The sequence below is a fragment of the Suncus etruscus genome, chromosome 4 (genome assembly GCF_024139225.1).
Source record: "Suncus etruscus isolate mSunEtr1 chromosome 4, mSunEtr1.pri.cur, whole genome shotgun sequence".
Lineage (NCBI taxonomy): Eukaryota > Metazoa > Chordata > Mammalia > Eulipotyphla > Soricidae > Suncus > Suncus etruscus.
This window is the reverse complement of record NC_064851.1, coordinates 276,847-295,409: the sequence shown is the minus strand read 5'-3', so window position 1 is coordinate 295,409 and position 18,563 is coordinate 276,847. Positions and strand designations below refer to the sequence as shown.

General features: G+C 59.0%; 1 protein-coding gene across 1 annotated transcript in view; it reads left to right on the top strand.

Annotated features, from left to right (window-relative positions):
- Positions 1–1,381: 1,381 nt before the first annotated feature.
- The window catches only part of SHANK3 (SH3 and multiple ankyrin repeat domains 3), a 45,167-nt gene continuing 27,985 nt past the window's right edge, over positions 1,382–18,563 (top strand). The window contains 11 exon segments of the mRNA XM_049771486.1: positions 1,382–1,447; positions 1,780–1,983; positions 2,804–2,875; positions 5,219–5,327; positions 5,402–5,557; positions 5,805–5,888; positions 5,891–5,985; positions 6,091–6,207; positions 6,378–6,455; positions 6,967–7,033; positions 16,251–16,521. Of these exon segments, the coding sequence (XP_049627443.1) occupies positions 1,382–1,447; positions 1,780–1,983; positions 2,804–2,875; positions 5,219–5,327; positions 5,402–5,557; positions 5,805–5,888; positions 5,891–5,985; positions 6,091–6,207; positions 6,378–6,455; positions 6,967–7,033; positions 16,251–16,521 (1,319 nt within the window).

Sequence of the window (18,563 nt, the reverse complement as noted above, 5' to 3'; positions counted from 1 at the left end):
GGCGCAGGGTCTTCTGGGCTGGTGAATGGGGGGTCAGGGCTGGCCCCTGGGCACAGAGCAGGGCCCAAGCTGGCCCAGGCTCTGTCTGGGTGGGTGGGGGTCGATGGGGCAGAGGCTTGAGTTGGGGAGGCTGAGTACGGGCCCACAGGGCTGAGGCGGGCAGAGGCCGTGCGCGCGGGCTGAGCGGGTAGGGCTGCGCGAAGAGGGCTGAGGGCGGGCCGGGGGCTGTGCGCGCAGGGCTCAGGGAAGCGGGGCCGCGCGCGCGCAGGGCTCAAGTGGGCAGGACTGTCTGTGAACACGGGGATGCCCGCTGGGCGCGAAGCACCTCTCGGGGGACCAGGCTGGCACCGGGAGGGAGCGTCTTTGGTTTCTGGAGCCTCCTCCCAGCCTCTCCAGCTGGAGGCTCGACCGACGCCGGCCCGTGGGCGCAGGACGGCTCGCCCGGGCCGGGCCGGGCCGCCCTGCCAGGGGTCCCACCGGGCGGCGCCTCCGCGGGGCCGGGCCGGGCCGGGCCGGGGGGCTGGCGCGCCGTGGCGGGCGGCGGCCGAGCAGCTTCTCCTGCGGAGCCTCCCCTCGCTCAGCGCGCTCGCTCTCCGCCCACGTCGCCAACCTTCCCGTTGCCACGACAACGCGCAAAAGCTCAAATTCCCTTCCGGTGGCAGGTGGAACCCGGCGCCCCCTCCCCTGGGCCCTGCCCGGGTCGCGCCCCCCACCCTGCCGTCGCTAAGGTGACGCTTCGGAGCGGGGCGCCGGGCCGGGGGCGCGGGGGGCGGCGAGGGGCGGGGCCGCGCCCGGGACAACTCCCCGAAGTCGCGGGGGCGCCGGTCCGGGCCAGCGCGCGCAGGGCCCGGCAGGGCAGGGCAGGGCAGGCAGGGCAGGGCAGGGGCCGGGCCGGGGCGGGCCGGGGCGGGTCCCCGCAGCTCCGGACCGGGCGGGGCGCGGGCGGGGACGGCGACGGGCGCCCCCCGCCGCCCGACTCTGACTCGCGTCCTCCCCGCCCGGCCCCCGCAGGACCCCCGCGCCTCGGGCTCGCCCGGCTCGCCCGGCTCGGGCTCGCACGGCGGATGCACGGCGGCGGCACCGGGAGCGCGGCGCGGGCCCCGCCGCTCAGCAGCCCCCGCGCGCCCGCGGGCCCTAGGGCGCCCCCCGCCGCCCCCGCGCCCGCCCCCGGGGGAAGGGGCAGGGGAAGCCGGCGCCGCGCCGCGCCCGGGCCGGGGCCGATGCAGCTGAGCCCGCGCCGGGCCGCCGCCCCGGCCGGAGCCCCCCGCGCCCCCCGCCCCCTCCCGCGCAGCGCGGGCCGACGGGGCCCCCCGCGGGGGCGCCGGGGGGGCCGGGGGGCGCGCCGCGCGGACCCCCCGTCGCCTTCCTGGCCGCCGCGGGCATGGACGGCCCGGCGGGCGCCGCCACGGTGGTGGTGCGCGTGGGCATCCCGGACCTGCAGCAGACGGTGAGTGAGCGACCCCGGCGGCCCGCGCGCCCCCCCCCCGCCGCCCCTCGCCTCTCCTCTCCTCTCCTCTCCCTCCTCTCCACTCCCTCTCCTCTCCTCTCCTCTCCCTCTCCTCTCCTCCTCCTCCTCTCCTCTCCTCTCCCTCTCCTCTACTCTCCTCTCCTCTCCTCTCCTCCTCTCCTCTCCTCTCCTCTCCTCTCCTCTCCTCTCCTCTCCTCTCCCTCCCCGCCTCTCCTCTCCTGTCCTCATCCTCTCCCCGGCCCTCGCCTCCCCAGCGGGCGGGCGGGCGGCCCACCGGGCAGCCGGCTCACCGGCCGCGCCCCCGCCCCCAGAAGTGCCTGCGCCTCGACCCCTCGGCGCCCGTGTGGGCCGCCAAGCAGCGCGTGCTCTGCGCGCTCAGCCACAGCCTCCAGGACGCGCTCAACTACGGGCTCTTCCAGCCGCCCTCGCGGGGCCGCGCCGGCAAGTTCCTGGACGAGGCGCGGCTGCTGCGGGACTACCCGCCCGACCTGGACACGCCCCTGCCCTACCTGGAGGTGCGCGCGGCCGCCGGAGGGCGAGGGGGCCGGGGTGGTACGGAGGGCGGGCGGGGGCTGGCGCCACGCGTGCGGCGGGGACCGGCGGGAGCGGCGCGGGTGTCACGGCCCGGGAAGGGCGCGCGAGTTTGCACGCGACCAGGGCGATGCGCGCGCGCGCGCGTGTGTATGTTTGTGTGTGTGCGTGCACGAAGGTGTGTGTGTGTGTGTGTGCGCGCGCGCGCGCGGTGCAGAGCGCGCATGTGCCTTGCACGAACGCGTGTGCTGCAGGAAGCAGTGTGCGCGGGGAAGGCTGTGTGTGTGTGTGTGTGTGTGTGTGTGCAGCGCGTGCGGGGAGCACTGCGCACCGACTGGATGCCGGGAGCAGCGTGCGTGGTGGGCAGGTAGCTCGAGGAGGGAGCGCCCTGCAGTGGGAGCAGAGTGCGCCTCAGCGTGCGTGGCGAGTGGCGGAGTCCGAGCCTCTGTGCTCCTCTGCAGTCCCGTGAGGGCAGCGGGTTCACAGCGTGCTCTGAGCGGGCCAATTTGTCCCCTTGCTCACAGTCACGGAGGCCACAGAGAGCCCCGACTCAGGGATCTCTGGGCTTCTGGGCTGTGCTGGGGTCCTTTACCCCAAGTCCTTTGCCCTAATGGGGGCACATGGTTGTCTGGAAAGTCATCCTGGAGCACGATGCCACAGAGGAGTGGGTTCCCTGGGCGTCTGGCTCAGGAGGGAGCCCAAGGCGCAGTCTGACTGTTCCGGGCGTTCTTGCCCACCGGGGCATACGGGGTCAGCACCTGCTCGCTCACCGTCCTTCTCCCCGCGCCTCCTTTCCCCGAGCAGTTTCGATATAAGCGACGCGTGTACGCCCAGAACCTTATCGATGATAAGCAGTTTGCAAAGCTTCACACCAAGGTAAGGAAACGCTGTGGGGAGGGAGGGGCCTCCAGGGGTCTTTTCTGGGTCAGCACCCCATCCTGGTCTTGCTTGGGTGTTGTGAGTTTCCAAAGTCTCTTAGAAGTTCTCTCCCAGGGGACCCGCTTTGCTGCCTTCCCTACTCAGCTGGCCACGCTTCTCCCGACGGCCCACCTTCTTCCATCTTGTTGGTTGGTTGGGACTGAGCAGGGGTGGGTGACAGGGGAGCTGGGGGCAGCTCCCTGGGTGCAGATGCCTAGGCGTTGGGGCTGGTCAGGTCTTGTGGGGAACAGACTGTGATGGGCTGAATGCTGCGGGGGTCCCAGAGGAGGAAAGATGGGAAGAACGGTGCCCTGCACTCGCAGTCACTCGCCTCTGTGGTCACGGGGTCTCCATTCTCTCCTGGGAGTGGGAGGGACTCTGGTTTCTATTAGAGCAGGTTGAGGCGGAGTCTCAGAGAAGTTATTCTCAGTGGGGGCTGGGCCAGTCTTTTTTTTTTGTTTGTTTGTTTTTGGGTCACACCCGGCAGCGCTCAGGGGTCACTCCCGGTTCTATGCTCAGAAATCGCTCCTAGCAGGCTCGGGGGGACCCTACGGGATGCCAGGATTCGAACCACCGACCTTCTGCACACAAGGCAAATGCCTTACCTCTAGCTATATCTCCAGCCCCTGAGCCAGTCTTAAGACAGATCCCTGGGACCAAGCTTCTGGGCACTGTCACCAGTGGAGACTGATCCCCCAAAGCTCTCAGGGCATCCCCTCGCTGCCAGGTCTGGACATGTGGAGGTGGATGCTCACCCCTCCTGTGGGCAGACTCCTGAGTGTCTGGAACTTTGGGATCATTCAGCCACTAGTCCCCTCTGTGACCCCGAGGCTCTTCTGAACTCCCTGCAGGGTGTGTGACTGGGCCCACCATGCCGGTCATCCCAGCTCTCGCCATGGCTCCCACTACCTCACACATCCTCAGTGACCAGCAGAATACTTGCCTCTTGGCAAGCCTTGCTGAGCCGAATGCGTGTCCTTGAACCCCTCCACAGCTGATACCATCCACAGGTGTAGAAAGGTAGAGAGCAGAGCAGGTGCTTGTCCAGTACAGGTGTGGTCCGAGTGTAGAAAGGTGGAGAGCGCTGGTCATGGCTGCACAGGTGTGGTCCGCAGGTGTAGAAAGGTGAGAAGTGCTGGTCTGCCACTGGTCATAGCAGCACCTGGTCATGGTCTGCCGCCTGGTCATGGCAGCACAGGTGTGGTCTGCAGGTGTAGATAAGTGGAAAGCGTTGGTCTGCCACCTGGTCGTGGCCACACGATTGTGGTCTTCAGGTTTGAAAGGTGGAGAGCGCTGTCTGCCCACCTGGTCACAGCATCACAGGTGTGGTTTGAAAGGTGGAGCGTGCTGTTCTGCCACTGGTCATGGCACCACAGGTGTGGTCTTCCAATGTAGAAAGGGAAAAGTACTGGTCTGCCACCTTCTCATGGCAGCACAAGTATGGCCTGCAAGTTAGAAAGAGCGAAAAAAGCTGCTCAAGTCAAGTTACTCAACCCCTTTGATTTGGAAGTTTGGGCTATCCATTTAGCACTACCCACTGGGCCTGCCTGAGGTCCCTTCCCTTCCAGCCCCCTTGTTCTGCTTCATTGCCGCCTGGTATCGGTGTGGCCCCATTTTGTTCCTCCTACCTATATGCCCAGTGCTGCTTGTGATGGGGTTCTGGTCAATGCCACTGGGCTTGTGCTTCCGTCCTCATAGTATCTGCCGCTCATGGGGCTTTGCTGCTTCTTCAGTGTGTGGCTGGTGAAGGGACAAAGGCCATGTCTGTGGGAGGGTCTGGGGGTGGCGAGGTCCCAGGGCAAGTTCTGCTTCGGGACCAGACAGCGACAGACCCTCCTGGGAGAGAGGAGGTGTGGCATGGTATTACCAGGCTGTCACCGAGGCCTAGGGGAGCACAGGGTGGTGGGCAAGGGGGGTGGGCTGTGAGCTGGCACTGTGATGAGGGGCTGGGAGTATTGGGGTGCAGGGAAGGGCTTTAGACTCCTGTGTGGAATCTGGCCCAGAGGAGTATGTGGGACAGGCCACACTTAGGGCAACAGTTAGATGAGAGAGGTGGTGGAGAGATAGCACAGTGGAGAGGGCACTTTTCTTGCACGTGGCTGACCCAGGCTGGATCTCGGCATCCTATCTGGTCCCCCGAGTACCTCCCGGAGTGATTCCTGAGTGAGGAGCCAGGTGTAAGCCCTGAGCATTGCTAAGTGTGGCCCCTAAACAAAAACACGCAGGAAAATTGCGTCCAGGTCGCCTGAGGCACTGGCTCCATGTGTGGTCTTGGCTGACCTTCCTGCCCCGCTCTTCCAGGCAAACCTGAAGAAGTTCATGGACTACATCCAGTTGCACAGCACAGATAAGGTGGCCCGCCTGCTGGACAAGGGGCTGGACCCCAATTTTCATGACCCCGACTCAGGAGGTGAGCTGAAGAGTGGGCAGGGCCGGGACCCCGGGGTGACCAGGGCCATGACCTTCTTCTATCGCTGATCTCAGAGTGTCCCTTGAGTCTTGCGGCCCAGCTGGACCACACCACGGACCTACTGAAGGTGCTGAGGAATGGCGGGGCCCACCTGGATTTCCGTACCCGGGATGGGCTCACGGCTGTGCACTGTGCCACCCGCCAGAGGAACGCAGCTGCCTTGACGGTTAGTGAGAAGGGCGAGTGGCCGGGCCTGGCCGTGGGTGCCCCACCAGATGTGGGGTGGGATGGGACTGGCGTGGGGACGTGGCCAGAGGGGAGGGGTGGGTGGAGTGTGGCTGGGGGTGGGCTCAGATGTGGGCGGGATGGTAGCTGGGATGTGGGCAGGGCCCGGGGAACTGGACGGTGGGTGGGGTGGATGGAGCAAGACGTGGGCGTGGCCTGGGGTGGGCCGGACCTGACCCGCTTGGTGCTGAGGCTACTTGCCCACATACCTGCTGGACCTGGTCGCCTCACCGGACTACAAGGACAGCCGGGGCCTCACAGCCCTGTACCACAGTGCCCTGGGGGGGGCGATGCCCTCTGCTGCGAACTGCTCCTGCACGATCATGCGCAGCTGGGGACCACCGATGAGAACGGCTGGCAGGAGATCCATCAGGTAGGCAGAGTGGGGATTGGGAACGGGGACTGGGTGCGATAGTGGGTACAATTGGGGATTGGGGAGACGAGGCTCTGCCTGGTCCCACACGCCCTCCTCTCCCAGGCCTGCCGCTTCGGGCACGTGCAGCATCTGGAGCATCTTCTGTTCTATGGGGCTGACATGGGTGCCCAGAATGCATCGGGGAACACGGCCCTGCACATCTGCGCCCTCTACAACCAGGTGTGAACTTGTGGGGCCCTCAGTCCTGGGGGAGGGCTCCCACGCAGGCACCTGATGAAGGACTGGGAGGAGCTCGGAGGCCGGTGTGGGTGCTGACCCCTCCAATGGGTGAGTGCCCATGTGCGGGCACTGATCCCTTCAGCCCTGTCTCCCCCCCTTCCCCCAAACAGGAGAGCTGTGCGCGTGTGCTGCTTTTCCGTGGGGCCAGCAAGGACGTCCGGAACTACAACAGCCAGACGGCCTTCCAGGTGTGCAGGGACAGGGCATGAAATGCCGTTGGGCGTACTGGTACTTGGGATCCTTGACTTGGGTGGGAAGGGGCGGGACATACAGTTGTTCATTGCAGCACCTGCTGGACAGAGTGCCTTGGTGTGGGCTCTGGAGGAGGCAGAGCTGGGAAGCCCCTTGCTCAGGAGACACCAGGTGATGGGCCCTTTCTTTGGCTGGCCCAGAGGCTGGCTCCAGCATGGACAGACAGAGTCTCAGAGTGGCCCGGGGTTTGGGGTACATCACAGATAGCGACCACAGAAGATGGGGTGGGTATGCCGAGACAGGGGCCACAGAAGCCTGAGGGGATGCAGGCAGGGCTCCTGACTGAGGAAAGAGGGTGTGGAGGGCCTCGTGGAGGACTGTGGTGTGGCCAGATGAGCTCCGAGCTTTCTGTCCCCGGGAGACTGGACAGGGGCCGAGCCTGGGATCCCAGGTGGGGAGAGCGATCTCAGGAACCCCAGAGCCACTGACTCTCCTGCCCACTCTCAGGTGGCCATCATTGCGGGGAACTTTGAGCTGGCAGAGGTTATCAAGACCCACAAGGACTCTGATGTCGGTGAGTCGTGCCCAGGGCCTGGGGTGGGCTGGCTGTGCCGGGCAGGGGGCACTGTCAAGGGGGCTCATGAGGGCACCCCCATTTCAAGGCTCCAGGCTCTTCTCTGTGGCCCGTGGTCCAGTGGTGCCCCTGCAGGGATGAGAATGTACAGAGGCAAGGCCTTGGCAAGGGTCAGGGCCCAGCGTGTGGCTGGCGAGGATGTGGTTGAAGCTGGGCTTGTTTCAGTCCCTCTAGGGGTGAGTGTGGATTGCATTTAGGTCACTGTGCATTACCTATGGGAGTGCATTACCTTGAGGGCCTGCCTGGGTCTCAGCCTTAGCTTGAAGGCTTACTCCAGATCAGGGAAGCCAGTTCAGGGGCTGGAGAGATGGCACAGGGGCTAAGGTGCTTACCTGCATGCCACAGAGCCCGGTTCCATCCCCGGCACCTCATATGCTCCCTATGACACTGACAGGAGTGGCCCCTGAGCACAGCCCTTAAAAAAGGGCCCCTATCTATTCCCCCCTATAAAAAAAGGAAGTGACCATTAGTGGCCTGGGTGGTTTATGACAATGTCATGCACAGGCACTTGTGAAGGAGTCACTGGGAGGTGGGTCTGTGCTTGCTGAGGGCCCTTGAGCACTCAGGGGAGCTCAGCCCCTGGAAAGCCGGGAGGTCCTGGGGAGACAGGAACGGTCTCTGTGGGTGTAGTCTGGACAAATCTGGCCCTGCCACCATCCCCATGCTGGGATTCCGATGCGGGAGGATGGACCTCCCTGCTCTCCCTGTCCTGGTGGGCTCAGGGTATCTTGGGGGAGTCTCCAGGCAAGAATCCTGGCTGTCTTTTGGCTCCAAGTTCAGTGTCCCGTTATCTGGACAGTCCGAGCTCTGTTCAGGGCCACTCCGGATTAGGAGTGATCAGGGTGCCATGTGGTGGTGGCACGATGTGGGTTAGCTGCATGCAGGGTGAGCACCAAGCCTGCGTTGAAGCAAAGTTCTGGGCATCTGGAAGCTGTTTCCTGCTTCCAAGGGAAGTTGTACTTAGACTCGGGAACTTTGGCTAAGCTGGGCCAAGCTCACATTGGAGGACCTGTCAAGCTGGCCAGCCTGACGGAAGGCTGCTTCTTTTCATAATTTTTTTTAAACTTTGTTGAGTGATTGGTTTCTGGACCACACCCAGTGGTGCTCAGGGGTTACTCCTGGTTCTGCACTCAGAATCTACCCCGGCAGGCTGGGGACCTTCTGGGATATCAGGAATCGAACCGGGTTCCTTCTGGATTGGCCGCATGCAAGGCGAAGGCCCTACCACTGTGCTATTTCTCCAGCCCCAGAAGGCTGCTTTCGAATCCTAGCCCCCAGGCTAGGCTGGGGCCCACGGAGGTGTGTGTGGCACAGAGTGTGGCCCCTGGGTGTGTGGTACGCAGGATGTGGCACCTCTGGATGGAATGAACTGCAGTCGAACTATAGTGCCTGGGCTGGGAGGCAGAGTGCACTAGCCTGGATCTGGCTGAGATGCAGTGGGCTTTGAGGGCGTGAGGAGGGTGTGGTCATGTGAGCTTGGCCATCGTCTCTCAGTAGAGGCCCTCGCATGCATAGGGTGAGCCATCAGCTTTGCTGGCAGGTGTTCTTGCCTCACTCTGGGTGAAAGTAGGGTTTTCAGGACTTTCTGCACCCAGTGCCACCCATCCCCATCTTCGTGGGTTCGAATCTGTGGTCTGAACTTTGGCCAGGCAGGTTAGCGAGAGGGAGCCTATCTATGCCTCTGCAGATCCTCATATTCCCAGTGTGCCCGAGTCCTTGACTCTGAGGTCACTTTGTGACAGGCTGGACAGCCCTCTGAGCACCTCTGGGTGGGCTGGGGCCTTGCTGTGCCAAGGTTCAGGCAGCTTATGTCTGTCTGTGCATCCCTCTGTGTCTGGAAACTGGATTGTCAGTCTTTTTTTTTTTTTTTGGTTTTTGGGCCACATCTGGTGATGTTCAGAAATTACTTCTGGTTCTGCGCTCAGAAATCACTTCTGGCTTGGGGGACCATATGGGGCACCAGGAATCGAACCCAGGTCTGTCCTGGGTCATCCACGTGCAAAGAAAATGCATTACCGCTGTGCTATTGCTCTGGCGCCAAGGTTTGTCAGTCTTATGTCATGCACAGGCATCTGGGTGCACAAGGTTTGCCCTTTAAATGGGTTGTGTGTGGCTCTTCACTCAGGGTCCACATCGCCTAGGCCACAGACAGTGCATTTGTGGACATTTGCCCTCAGTCCATTCACTCTTGCAACAGTCCCCAGGCTAAACATGAGGCTGTTTCTACACTCTGGGAACCTGAGCCCCAAGGGACAGAAGGGACTCTCCCTGTCCCTGGATTCAATCCTACAATAGTGACAGCCAACTGTGCTCAAGTGTGTTCTTTTCCACCTGGGTCACTGCCTTGGTGGGCCTGCACAGAGGGGCCCTGGAAAGTCTGGTACGATGGGAACTGTCACCCTCTCCAAGTCTTTGCAGCCTCCCCTCAAGACAGACTGGTCTGGAGGAGAAGCAGGCTCATGGCCTTGGCTTTCACCAGATTTTGTTCTTTCTATTCTCCCGGGCCTTGGCGAAGAACTTGTACCTTGCTTCCGAGTCCCACACTCTGGTTAAATGTGGATTCTGACTCAGCAGGCCAGGGTGGTGCCTGAGACTCAGCTCAACTTGCAAGTGGGGTTCCTGAATGGCCCAGACTTCCTGACACTGGGCTCTCGAACAGGGCTTAGAATAAGCCCCCCCCCCCCCCCCGGCCAGATCCCGTCCACAGTAGGCATTTCAAGCTCGATTGAGGCTTCAACATGGAAGTTTGGCACTTATATCTCAGTACTCGTGGCCTCAAATACGTAACTAAATTCAATTTATTGTCATCTGGAATTAAATTCACACACATTCAATCTAGAACTTTAGAAGCACCCGATAGTATTTATTCCATTAACTGCCTCTGTCGACCCCAAAGACAGCCCACAGCTCCACCAGCCCTGCTGTCTTCATCGTGCATCCTGCCTGATGTCCTGGCTTTGTTGTGGACAGTATGTGGCCCAGGTGCATCCTTTGCAGCAGTGCTTCTCCAGTGATGGCTCCGCTGTCACTCAGGTCCCTTTCCAATGACTGCAGAGCCCCAGGGTCTGTACAGACGTGTACCCCACACGCATCTGGCCAGGAGGGTGTGCTTTGACCATGAGGCCCCTGGGGAGGGTGCGGTGTGTGCGTGTTCACATACCTGTCCTCACCTCAGCATCCGTTTTCTGGGACTGAGTCATGTGGTGCTCCTGTTGACCTTTCTTTTCTTTTTTTTTTTTTTTTGGGGGGGGACACACCTGGTGACACTAAGGGGTTACTCCTGGCTCTGCACTCAGAAATCGCTCCTGGCTTGGGGGACCATATGGGACACCCGGGGATCGAACCACAGTCTGTCGTAGGTCAGCCGCATGCAAGGCAAACACCCTACCACTGTGCCACCACTCCGACCCTAAGATTCGTGTCTTGAATTCTGGTCGGTGTGAAGTGGGAGCTCGTGGGTGCTTTTTCCCCTGATCTTTACAAGGCCAAGCACCTTCCTGTGGTCTCGTTGGCCGCGTGTTTCTTGTCAAGTCCTTCGCTCATTTCTTAATTGCTTTTAGAATAAGTTAGGAAGGATTCGGAACTTCCTCTTGTATTTTTTTGGAAGAACTCAAGAAGGATTGCTGTTAATTTCTTTGAATGTTTGGCCTGGGACTGTGGCTTGAGAGACAGGACAGATACCTGGCAGAATAGAGAGCACCCAGACTCCCCTCGGCCCCGCTTGTCCCCCCAACATCCCCAACTGCCCAGTGTGACCACAGAATAGTGACAGATGTTTATCAGTGGCACTGTCTGAGGCAGCAGGCAGTGGGGGATTTGATACTGGTCAGTCCTTGTTTATCAAGATCCATTTGTATTACCTGTTTGTCCTCAAGTCAGTTTTGGCAAATCTGTGTTTTTTTAGAAATTTGTGAATGTCATCATCTAGTTCATCTCATTTGTCATCACACATTTATTTAGAGTACAATCTTTTTCTTTTTCTTTTTTCCCCCTTGGGTCACACCTGGCAGCGCTCAGGGTTTCCTCCTGGCTCTAAGCTCAGAAATCACCCCTGGCTCAGGGGACCATATGGGATGCCGGGATTTGAACCACTGTCCTTCTGCATGAAAGGCAAACGCCCTACCTCCATGCTATCTCTCTGGTCCCTAGAGAGCAATCTTATACTCCTTTAATTCTATTAGATCAGCTGGAAGCCCACATTTTATTCCTAGCTTTTTCTTTTTTCTTTTTTAAATTTTGTTTTTGTTTTTGTTTTTGGGCCACACCCGGTGATGCTCAGGGGTTACTCCTGTCTCTGCGCTCAGAAATCGCTCTGGCTTGGGGGAGACCACATGGGATGCCAGGGATCGAACCCAGGTCCGTTCTGGATCAGTCGTGTGCAAGGCAAACACCCTACTACTGTGCTATTTCTCCAGCCTCTCTTTCTTTAAATATTAATGCATTTGTTTTTGGGTGTTTGGACCCAGTCCAGTGCAGTGCTCTGTGCTCAGCTGGTGGTGAGGACCATGTGTGAAGCAGGCTTGAACTATAGTCTGTCTGGTCATTTCTATCTTTTTCCTAGTCTGTGTAGTAAAAAGTTTTGTCAGTTTCGTTGATTTGTGTGTGAGTGTGTGTGTGTGTGTGTGTGTGTGTGTGTGTGTGATTTTTGGGTCACACCTGGTGATGCTCAGGGGTTGCTCCTGGCAATGCGTTCAGAAATCACTCCTGGCTTGGGGGACCATATGGGATACTGGGGATCGAATCCAGGTTTGTCCTGGGTGAGCCTCGTGCAAGGCAAACACCCTACTGCTGCACTATCACTCTGGCCCCAGTTTTGTTGATATTTTAAAGAAACTTTTGGTTTTATCGATTGCTTTCCTGTTTCCTATTTTCTGTGTAAACGTAATTATGACCTTCCTTTTGCCAACTTTGAATTCTCTTTTTAGTTCCTTAAGATGTGCCATCAGGTTATTGGGTCTTTATTCTGTGGATCTGGGGATGACTTTTGGCACCACACATAGACGACACTGGTGCCTCACCACAGAACCACACCTCCTTCCCCCTGTTATTGATTTTAAAAAAGAAAAACATTGGGGCTGGAGAGATAGCATAGAGGTAAGGCGTTTTACCTTGCATGCAGAAGGTTGGTGGTTCAAATCCCAGCATCTCATATGGTCCCCCGAGCCTGCCAGGAGCGATTTCTGAGCATAGAGCCAGGAGTAATCCCTGACCTGAGTGCTGCTGGGTGTGATCCAAAAACCAACCCTCTCCCGCCCCCCCCCCAAAAAAAAAAAAAAGAAAAAGGAAGAAAAACATGTCTGGGGAGGGGCCTCCCCAGCAGTGCTTGGGCAGTCCAGGTGTCCCTGCTCCTGACCTCAGCATTTAGGCCTGACAGCTGAGCTGACTCAGGTGCTGGACCTTACACGGCAGCACTGTACTGAGGTGGAGTCAATGCTGGAATCAAACTTAGGGCCTCGAGCACGCCAGGCATCAGATCTTTTTGAGCCATCTGCTTGGCACATTCTTGGATGTAGGTTCAGTGAGTTTTGGTTTGTGGGCCACGCAAACCAGTGGATTGCAGGACTGCTCCATGCACAGTGCTCAGGCTGTCCCAGCTATGTTCAGAGCACTTTGTGGTGCCAGTGATAGGCTCAGCCTCGAGCTTCACTTGCCTCGGCTAATCCACCATTAATATGTTTTTATAGCGAGGTCACAGTGATAACACAGCAGTAAGGCGTTTACCTTGCATGTAGCCAACACTGGATGGACCCCAGTTCGAATCCTGGCATCCCATATGGTCCCCCGAACCTGCCAGGAACGACTTCTGAGTGCAGAGCCAGGAGTAACACCTGAGTGCCGCCGGGTGTGACCCAAAAACCAAAATAAAAAAATAAAAGTGCTTTGGGGCCGGAGAGATAGCACAGCGGCATTTGCCTTGCAACCAGCCGATCCAGGACCTAAGGTGGTTGGTTCGAATCCTGGCATCCCATAGGGTCCCCTGTGCCTGCCAGGAGCTATTTTTGAGCAGATAGCCAGGAGTAACCCCTGAGCACAGCCTGGTGTAGCCCAAAAACAAACAAACAAAAAAAAGTGCTTTTGTAGCTATGATTCTATTTTGTTTTAGCCTCTTCTTGTTTTCATTTGTCCCAAAGCATTGTCTAATTTTTCTCATTTCTATTCTCGTACATGGGTGGCTTGAGAGCGGTTGTTTGATTTCCACATGTTTGTGAAATATTCCCTGTTCCCTGTGCTTGATTCCGAGCTTTGTTCCGTTGGGATTGAAGAAGAGACTTTCGAGTCCAGCCTTTGTGTGTCCTCAGAGCTGTTCGTGACATAGCCCAAGGTGTCTATGAGCCTTCCACAGCTCCTGGGACTAATGCGCTGCTCCCGCTCGGGTGTGTTTGCTTCGACATGGGTCTGAGGTCCAGGCATCCGTGTCCTCTCAGGAAGGCCATGCCTGAAGGTGGGGCTGACACCGTAAGGCCCACAGCATATCCACTTCCTTCTCTAGTGCCAGGACTAGTTTCCTATTTCTGGCGCTTCGTTGTGTGGGTTATATTATTCCGAGCTTTACTTGATCAATTGTTAGCAACACACAAGTCCTTTACTATCTGCAGCAACATTGAAATGTGTATTTTGTCAGATCTTAATATGGCTGCTCCTGTTGTGAGCTCCTGCTCCTGCATGGGCACTTGGGCTGGTTTGCCAAAGCGGTGGGCTGAGTCTGTGCATTTGGGGCCCAGCACCCTTGGATGTAGCTTTCACACTAAAAAATAGTTACTTAGGGGTCAGAGCAATAGCGGAGCGGTAGGCTGTCTGCCTTGCACATGGCCAACCCCGGGCGGACCCGGGTTCGATTCCCATTTGGTCCCCTGAGCCTGTCAGGAGCGATTTCTGAGTGTAGAGCCAGGAGGAAACCCTGAGCACCGCCGGGTGTGACCCCAAAACAAGAACGAAACCAAGTTACTTAGGTGCTGGAGCAACAGCGCAGTGGGAGGGTGCTGGCCTTGCACATGGCCCACTATGGGTTGATCCCTGGCATCCCGCAGGCCTCTCAAGCTTGCCACGAGTGATTTCTGAGCTTAGCCAGGAGTAACCCCTCAGCAATGACTGCTGTGGCCCAAAAGCAGGATAAAAAATAGTTACTTAGTTACTTAGCTCTCTTTCAGTTACCATTTACACAAAATATCCTTCTGAGTCTTTGTAGTTTGTTGTTCTTGTTTTGGTGCTATACCCAGTGGTGCTCAGAGCCTTCGCTCAGCCCTGTGCTCGCTAGCTTATGCGAGTGGTGCTAGGGGCTCCTGGCCATGCTAGGGATGGAACCTGGACCTCCTGGAAGCAAAGCCTGCACTCAGCCACTGACCTCTCTCTCCAGCCCTGTCCCTGTATTGTATTATTATTATTTTTGGCTGGAGGACACATCCGCAGTAGCTCAGGGGTTACTCCTGGCTCTGCACTTGGGGATCACCCTTGATGAGACTCAGGAGACAATATGGGATGCTGGGGATTGAGCCTCAGTTGGGCTCCTGCCTTGCAAGCACCTCACCCTTTGCAATCCCTCCCCCCCCAATTGTATTTTAAACCTACTTCATCTCTGGAGCTACAGTGAGATTTTGTAATATAGTTGGCTTGTGATATTGGCACATTGTGACCTCTTCTTTTTAAATAAAGTTTTATTGGAACTCAGCCACATTCATTTGTTTATCTGTTATTTGTGGCCGTCTTCCTGGTAGAGAGGCTTGCAGCAGAAATTACGTGACTTACAAAGTCTGAAATAGTAAAGGAAAAAAAGTTGTTTTATTTTTGTTTGTTTCTGAGCCACACCCAGCAATGTTCAGGGATTACTCCTGGCTCTGCACTCAGGAAATACTCCTGGTAGTGTTGAGGGAACCAGATGGATGCTGGGGTCAAACTTGAGTTGGCCAAGTCTGTGGTAAATGTCCTACCCACTGCACTATTGCTCTAGCCCCCCAAAATAATTTTTTCTTGATGCTGAGGAAGCAAACAAAATCCTCAGACATGTGAAACAAGTGCTTAACTACTGGACCACATTCCCAATATTTAGAAAAAAAATTAAAAATTAGGTTTCTGGGACCGGAGAGATAGCATGGAGGTAAGGCGTTTGTCTTTCATGCCGAAGGTTGGTGGTTTGAATCCCAGCATCCCATATCCCTGAGCCTGCTAGGAGCAATTTCTGAATGTAGAGCCAGGAGTAACCCCTGAGCGCTGCCGGGGGGTGACCCAAAACTAATATATATATATTAGGTTTCCATCAGTTTACAGTATCAGGAGAATTCAGGAGTATAGATAATTTAGCCTCCCAGCTCGCTGCACCCGTATGATTCTGTGCACTAGCCACAGATCTGACACCCTGCCCTCCACCTCTCATCCTTCTGATAACACTGCAGTTTTCCAAAGTTGTTTTTGTTGGGTTTTGCAAGCTCATTTGCTTGGGTTATTTATATTTCACAGATGAGCGAAACCATCCGGTAATTGTCTTCATGTCCTGCCTTTCCCACCATTGTAGGGCACTTCCAGAAGTGCTTAGGGGCCCTTCTGTACCGTGACCAAGCGCTGGTCTTCTGCAATCACAGCACACACTCAGCCTTTGTCCACCTCCTGACCCCTGACTTCATGCTCGGCACCTCCAACACCTCCAACCTGTTCCACAGCCGTCAGAAGCTGTGCACTGGGATTCTATCCAGAAGTCTCAGCTCCAGCCAGCTGAGCAGCTGGGTGGCCTGTGTGGGGTCTTGGTACTCCGCAACCTGACAGGTGGTGCAGGCATTTGCCCGAACTAGACTAGACGCGCCGCACCTTGGGGTGGGCTCCCATGTCAGACCTGATGATTGGGTGGTTGCTGTCCTGGCTGGCTGTTCCTGGGGCTGGTCTAAACTTTTATTTTTTTGTTATTTAAAACAATTGGTTTTGAACTGTTGGGCCACACGTGGCTATGTTCAGGGGTCACCCCTGACTCTGTATCCAGGGATCACTGCTGGCAGTTGAGGGGACCACATGGGGTGCCATGGATGTGACCTAACCAGCAGCGTGCAAAGCAAATGCCCTCCCTGCTGTACTGCTGTTCCAGTCCAGGATTTGGCTTTTAAAAATCTAGAAAGCCTGGCCCAGCAAGGCGAGTTGGCCACCCTGTCTAGCCTCATTTGTTCCCCTCCTTCAGTACCATTTAGGGAGACCCCCAGCTACGCGAAGCGGCGGCGGCTGGCCGGCCCCAGTGGTCTGGCCTCCCCTCGGCCTCTGCAGCGCTCGGCCAGTGACATCAACCTGAAGGGTGAGGTACAGCCGGCAGCCTCCCCGGGACCCACACTGCGAAGCCTTCCCCACCAGCTGCTGCTCCAGAGGCTGCAGGAAGAGAAGGACCGGGACCGAGACAGTGACCACAATGAAGTTGGCAGCCTTACCCCACTCTGGGGGAGCCAGAGCAAGATCAGGTAGGTGGCACCGGACCCAGAACAGCAGGAGCCGGACGGGGAGCCAGGGAGGGGCTGGTGAGCTTGGTAGTTTTTTTTTTTTTTTTTTTGGTTTTTTTGGTCACACCTGGTGGCACTCAGGGGTTACTCCTGGCAGGCACAGGGACCATATGGGATGCCGGGATTCGAACCACTGTCTGTCCTGGGTCAGCCGTGTACAAGGCAAATGCTCTACCGCTGTGCTATCTCTCCGGGGGCCTGGTACTTCTGCAAAGAAGGACTGAGACTGGGATGGACTGAGGGAGACCCCAGATATCCCGAGAGACTTCCCTGGAGAGTGGCAGAAGGTGGAGGCGAGCCCTATTGAACAGCGGGCAGCGGGCAGGGGAACTCGGAGGACAGTCTTGCCTGGCCTGTGGTCGGCAGATACAGTCGGGAGGAAGGCCTGGGTGTCTCAGCTGCTGGCGTGCACCAAAGGGTGAGGTGTGGCCTGTAGAGCTTCCCTCTCAGCCTTGTGGTCTCCTTGGCATTCCTCAGGCACCTTGGGGCCCACGGGGCATCCCCTAAACTCTCGAGCCCATGGCCTAGGTGCACAGTGGGAAGAGGGGTTTGGACACTGGTGGCAAATGTGGGCATCCTGAATCCACTGGCCATGGCCCCAGTTGACCACTTTGAGCCTGCACTTTATCTCTACGGGGATGAATGGGGCTCCTGGGCCTTCTGGAACCCTGGAGTCCTTCTTTCCGCCCTGGATGGCAGCCTTGAGTCCTTTCTGTGGGCTCTGTCCTGAGCAGCGGACTGGAGGTGCTGGCAGGACTTGAACGTCTCGTGGGAGCAGCACTTGGTCCCAGGAGCAGGGCTGGGCTGGGCATGGCACGGCAGCCCCCGTGCCTTGGCCTTGGTGCGCTGTGCTTGCTTCAGGCACACGCCTCACAGGCTGACCAGGCCAGAATCACAGAGCTTAGAGGATGTAGATAGGCCCTGAGGTGTCCGATCCCAGCTCCACCCCGGGCACTCAGCAGAGGCACCTCCAAGCCCGTCTGTGTGGTCTCCGTCCCGCTCATGGCTTCTGCTGCGCCCTTCTCTGCCCAGACACCAGCACCTGCAAGGACTGCCCCTGGCACATTTGGCTTTCTCTTGGGTTGGGTCTCTGGTTCCACTCGCTCATGGTGCCTGAAAGCAAGAAACCAGACCTGCCAGGGAACTCCAGGCCAGGCTCTGTGGGGCGCAGGCCTGTCCCTCAGCGTCCTGCAGACCCGTGGCCGGTTTGTGTATGCCCGGGGGTCCGGAGTCTCGAGGCTGGGCCCAGGCAGAGCAGGAGCAGAGGAGGGTCTCCTGCCGCGGGCTGGGCTGAGCGTGGAGAGGCAGGACAGGGGCTTCGGCCAGCCAGAGAAGGTTTTGCAGGGTTTACAGGGGAGACAGCAGGTGGACCGCCCCCCAGCCCACGCCCCCGTCCGGCCCAGGCGGCCCCGGCGTTTGGCCGGGGAGGCCCAGCCCTGGGAGGGCAGCGACATCTGGGGCAGTGCCTGGCGTGGAGCCCCCCACGTGGCCCGGGCGGGCGGCTCGGGGAAGCCAGGCGGGGTAGGGGCGTGGACGTGCCCCGGGGGTGGTCCCCGGTGGGATGCGGCCGCCGCCCCGCCCCGCGCGCCCCGCGCCCCCCGACCGCCGGCTCCCCCGGGCTGGCCGGCCGGGCGATCGGGGGGCGGCCCCGCGCCCGCAGAGGGAGGAGCGCGCGAGGAGGCGGGGCGCGGCGGGCGCGGAGCGAGCCACCCGCCGCCCGGCCGCCCGCCCGCCGCCCGCCGCCGCCGCCCGGAGCGCAGCCCCGCGGCCCGAGGCGGGAGCCCGAGGCGCGGCGGTGCGGGGTCGCGGCGGCCCATGGGGCGGCTGCGGGCCGGGCGCCCGGGGGGCGGGCGGGCGCTGCGGCTGCGGCGGCGGCTGCGCTGAGCCGAGCCGAGCCGAGCCGGGCCGGGCCGGGCCGGGCCGGGCCGGGCCGGCCGCGCCATGGAGGCCCCGGGCGCCGGCTTCGCGTGCCCGCTGCCCCCGGCATCGCGTCCGTCACCTAC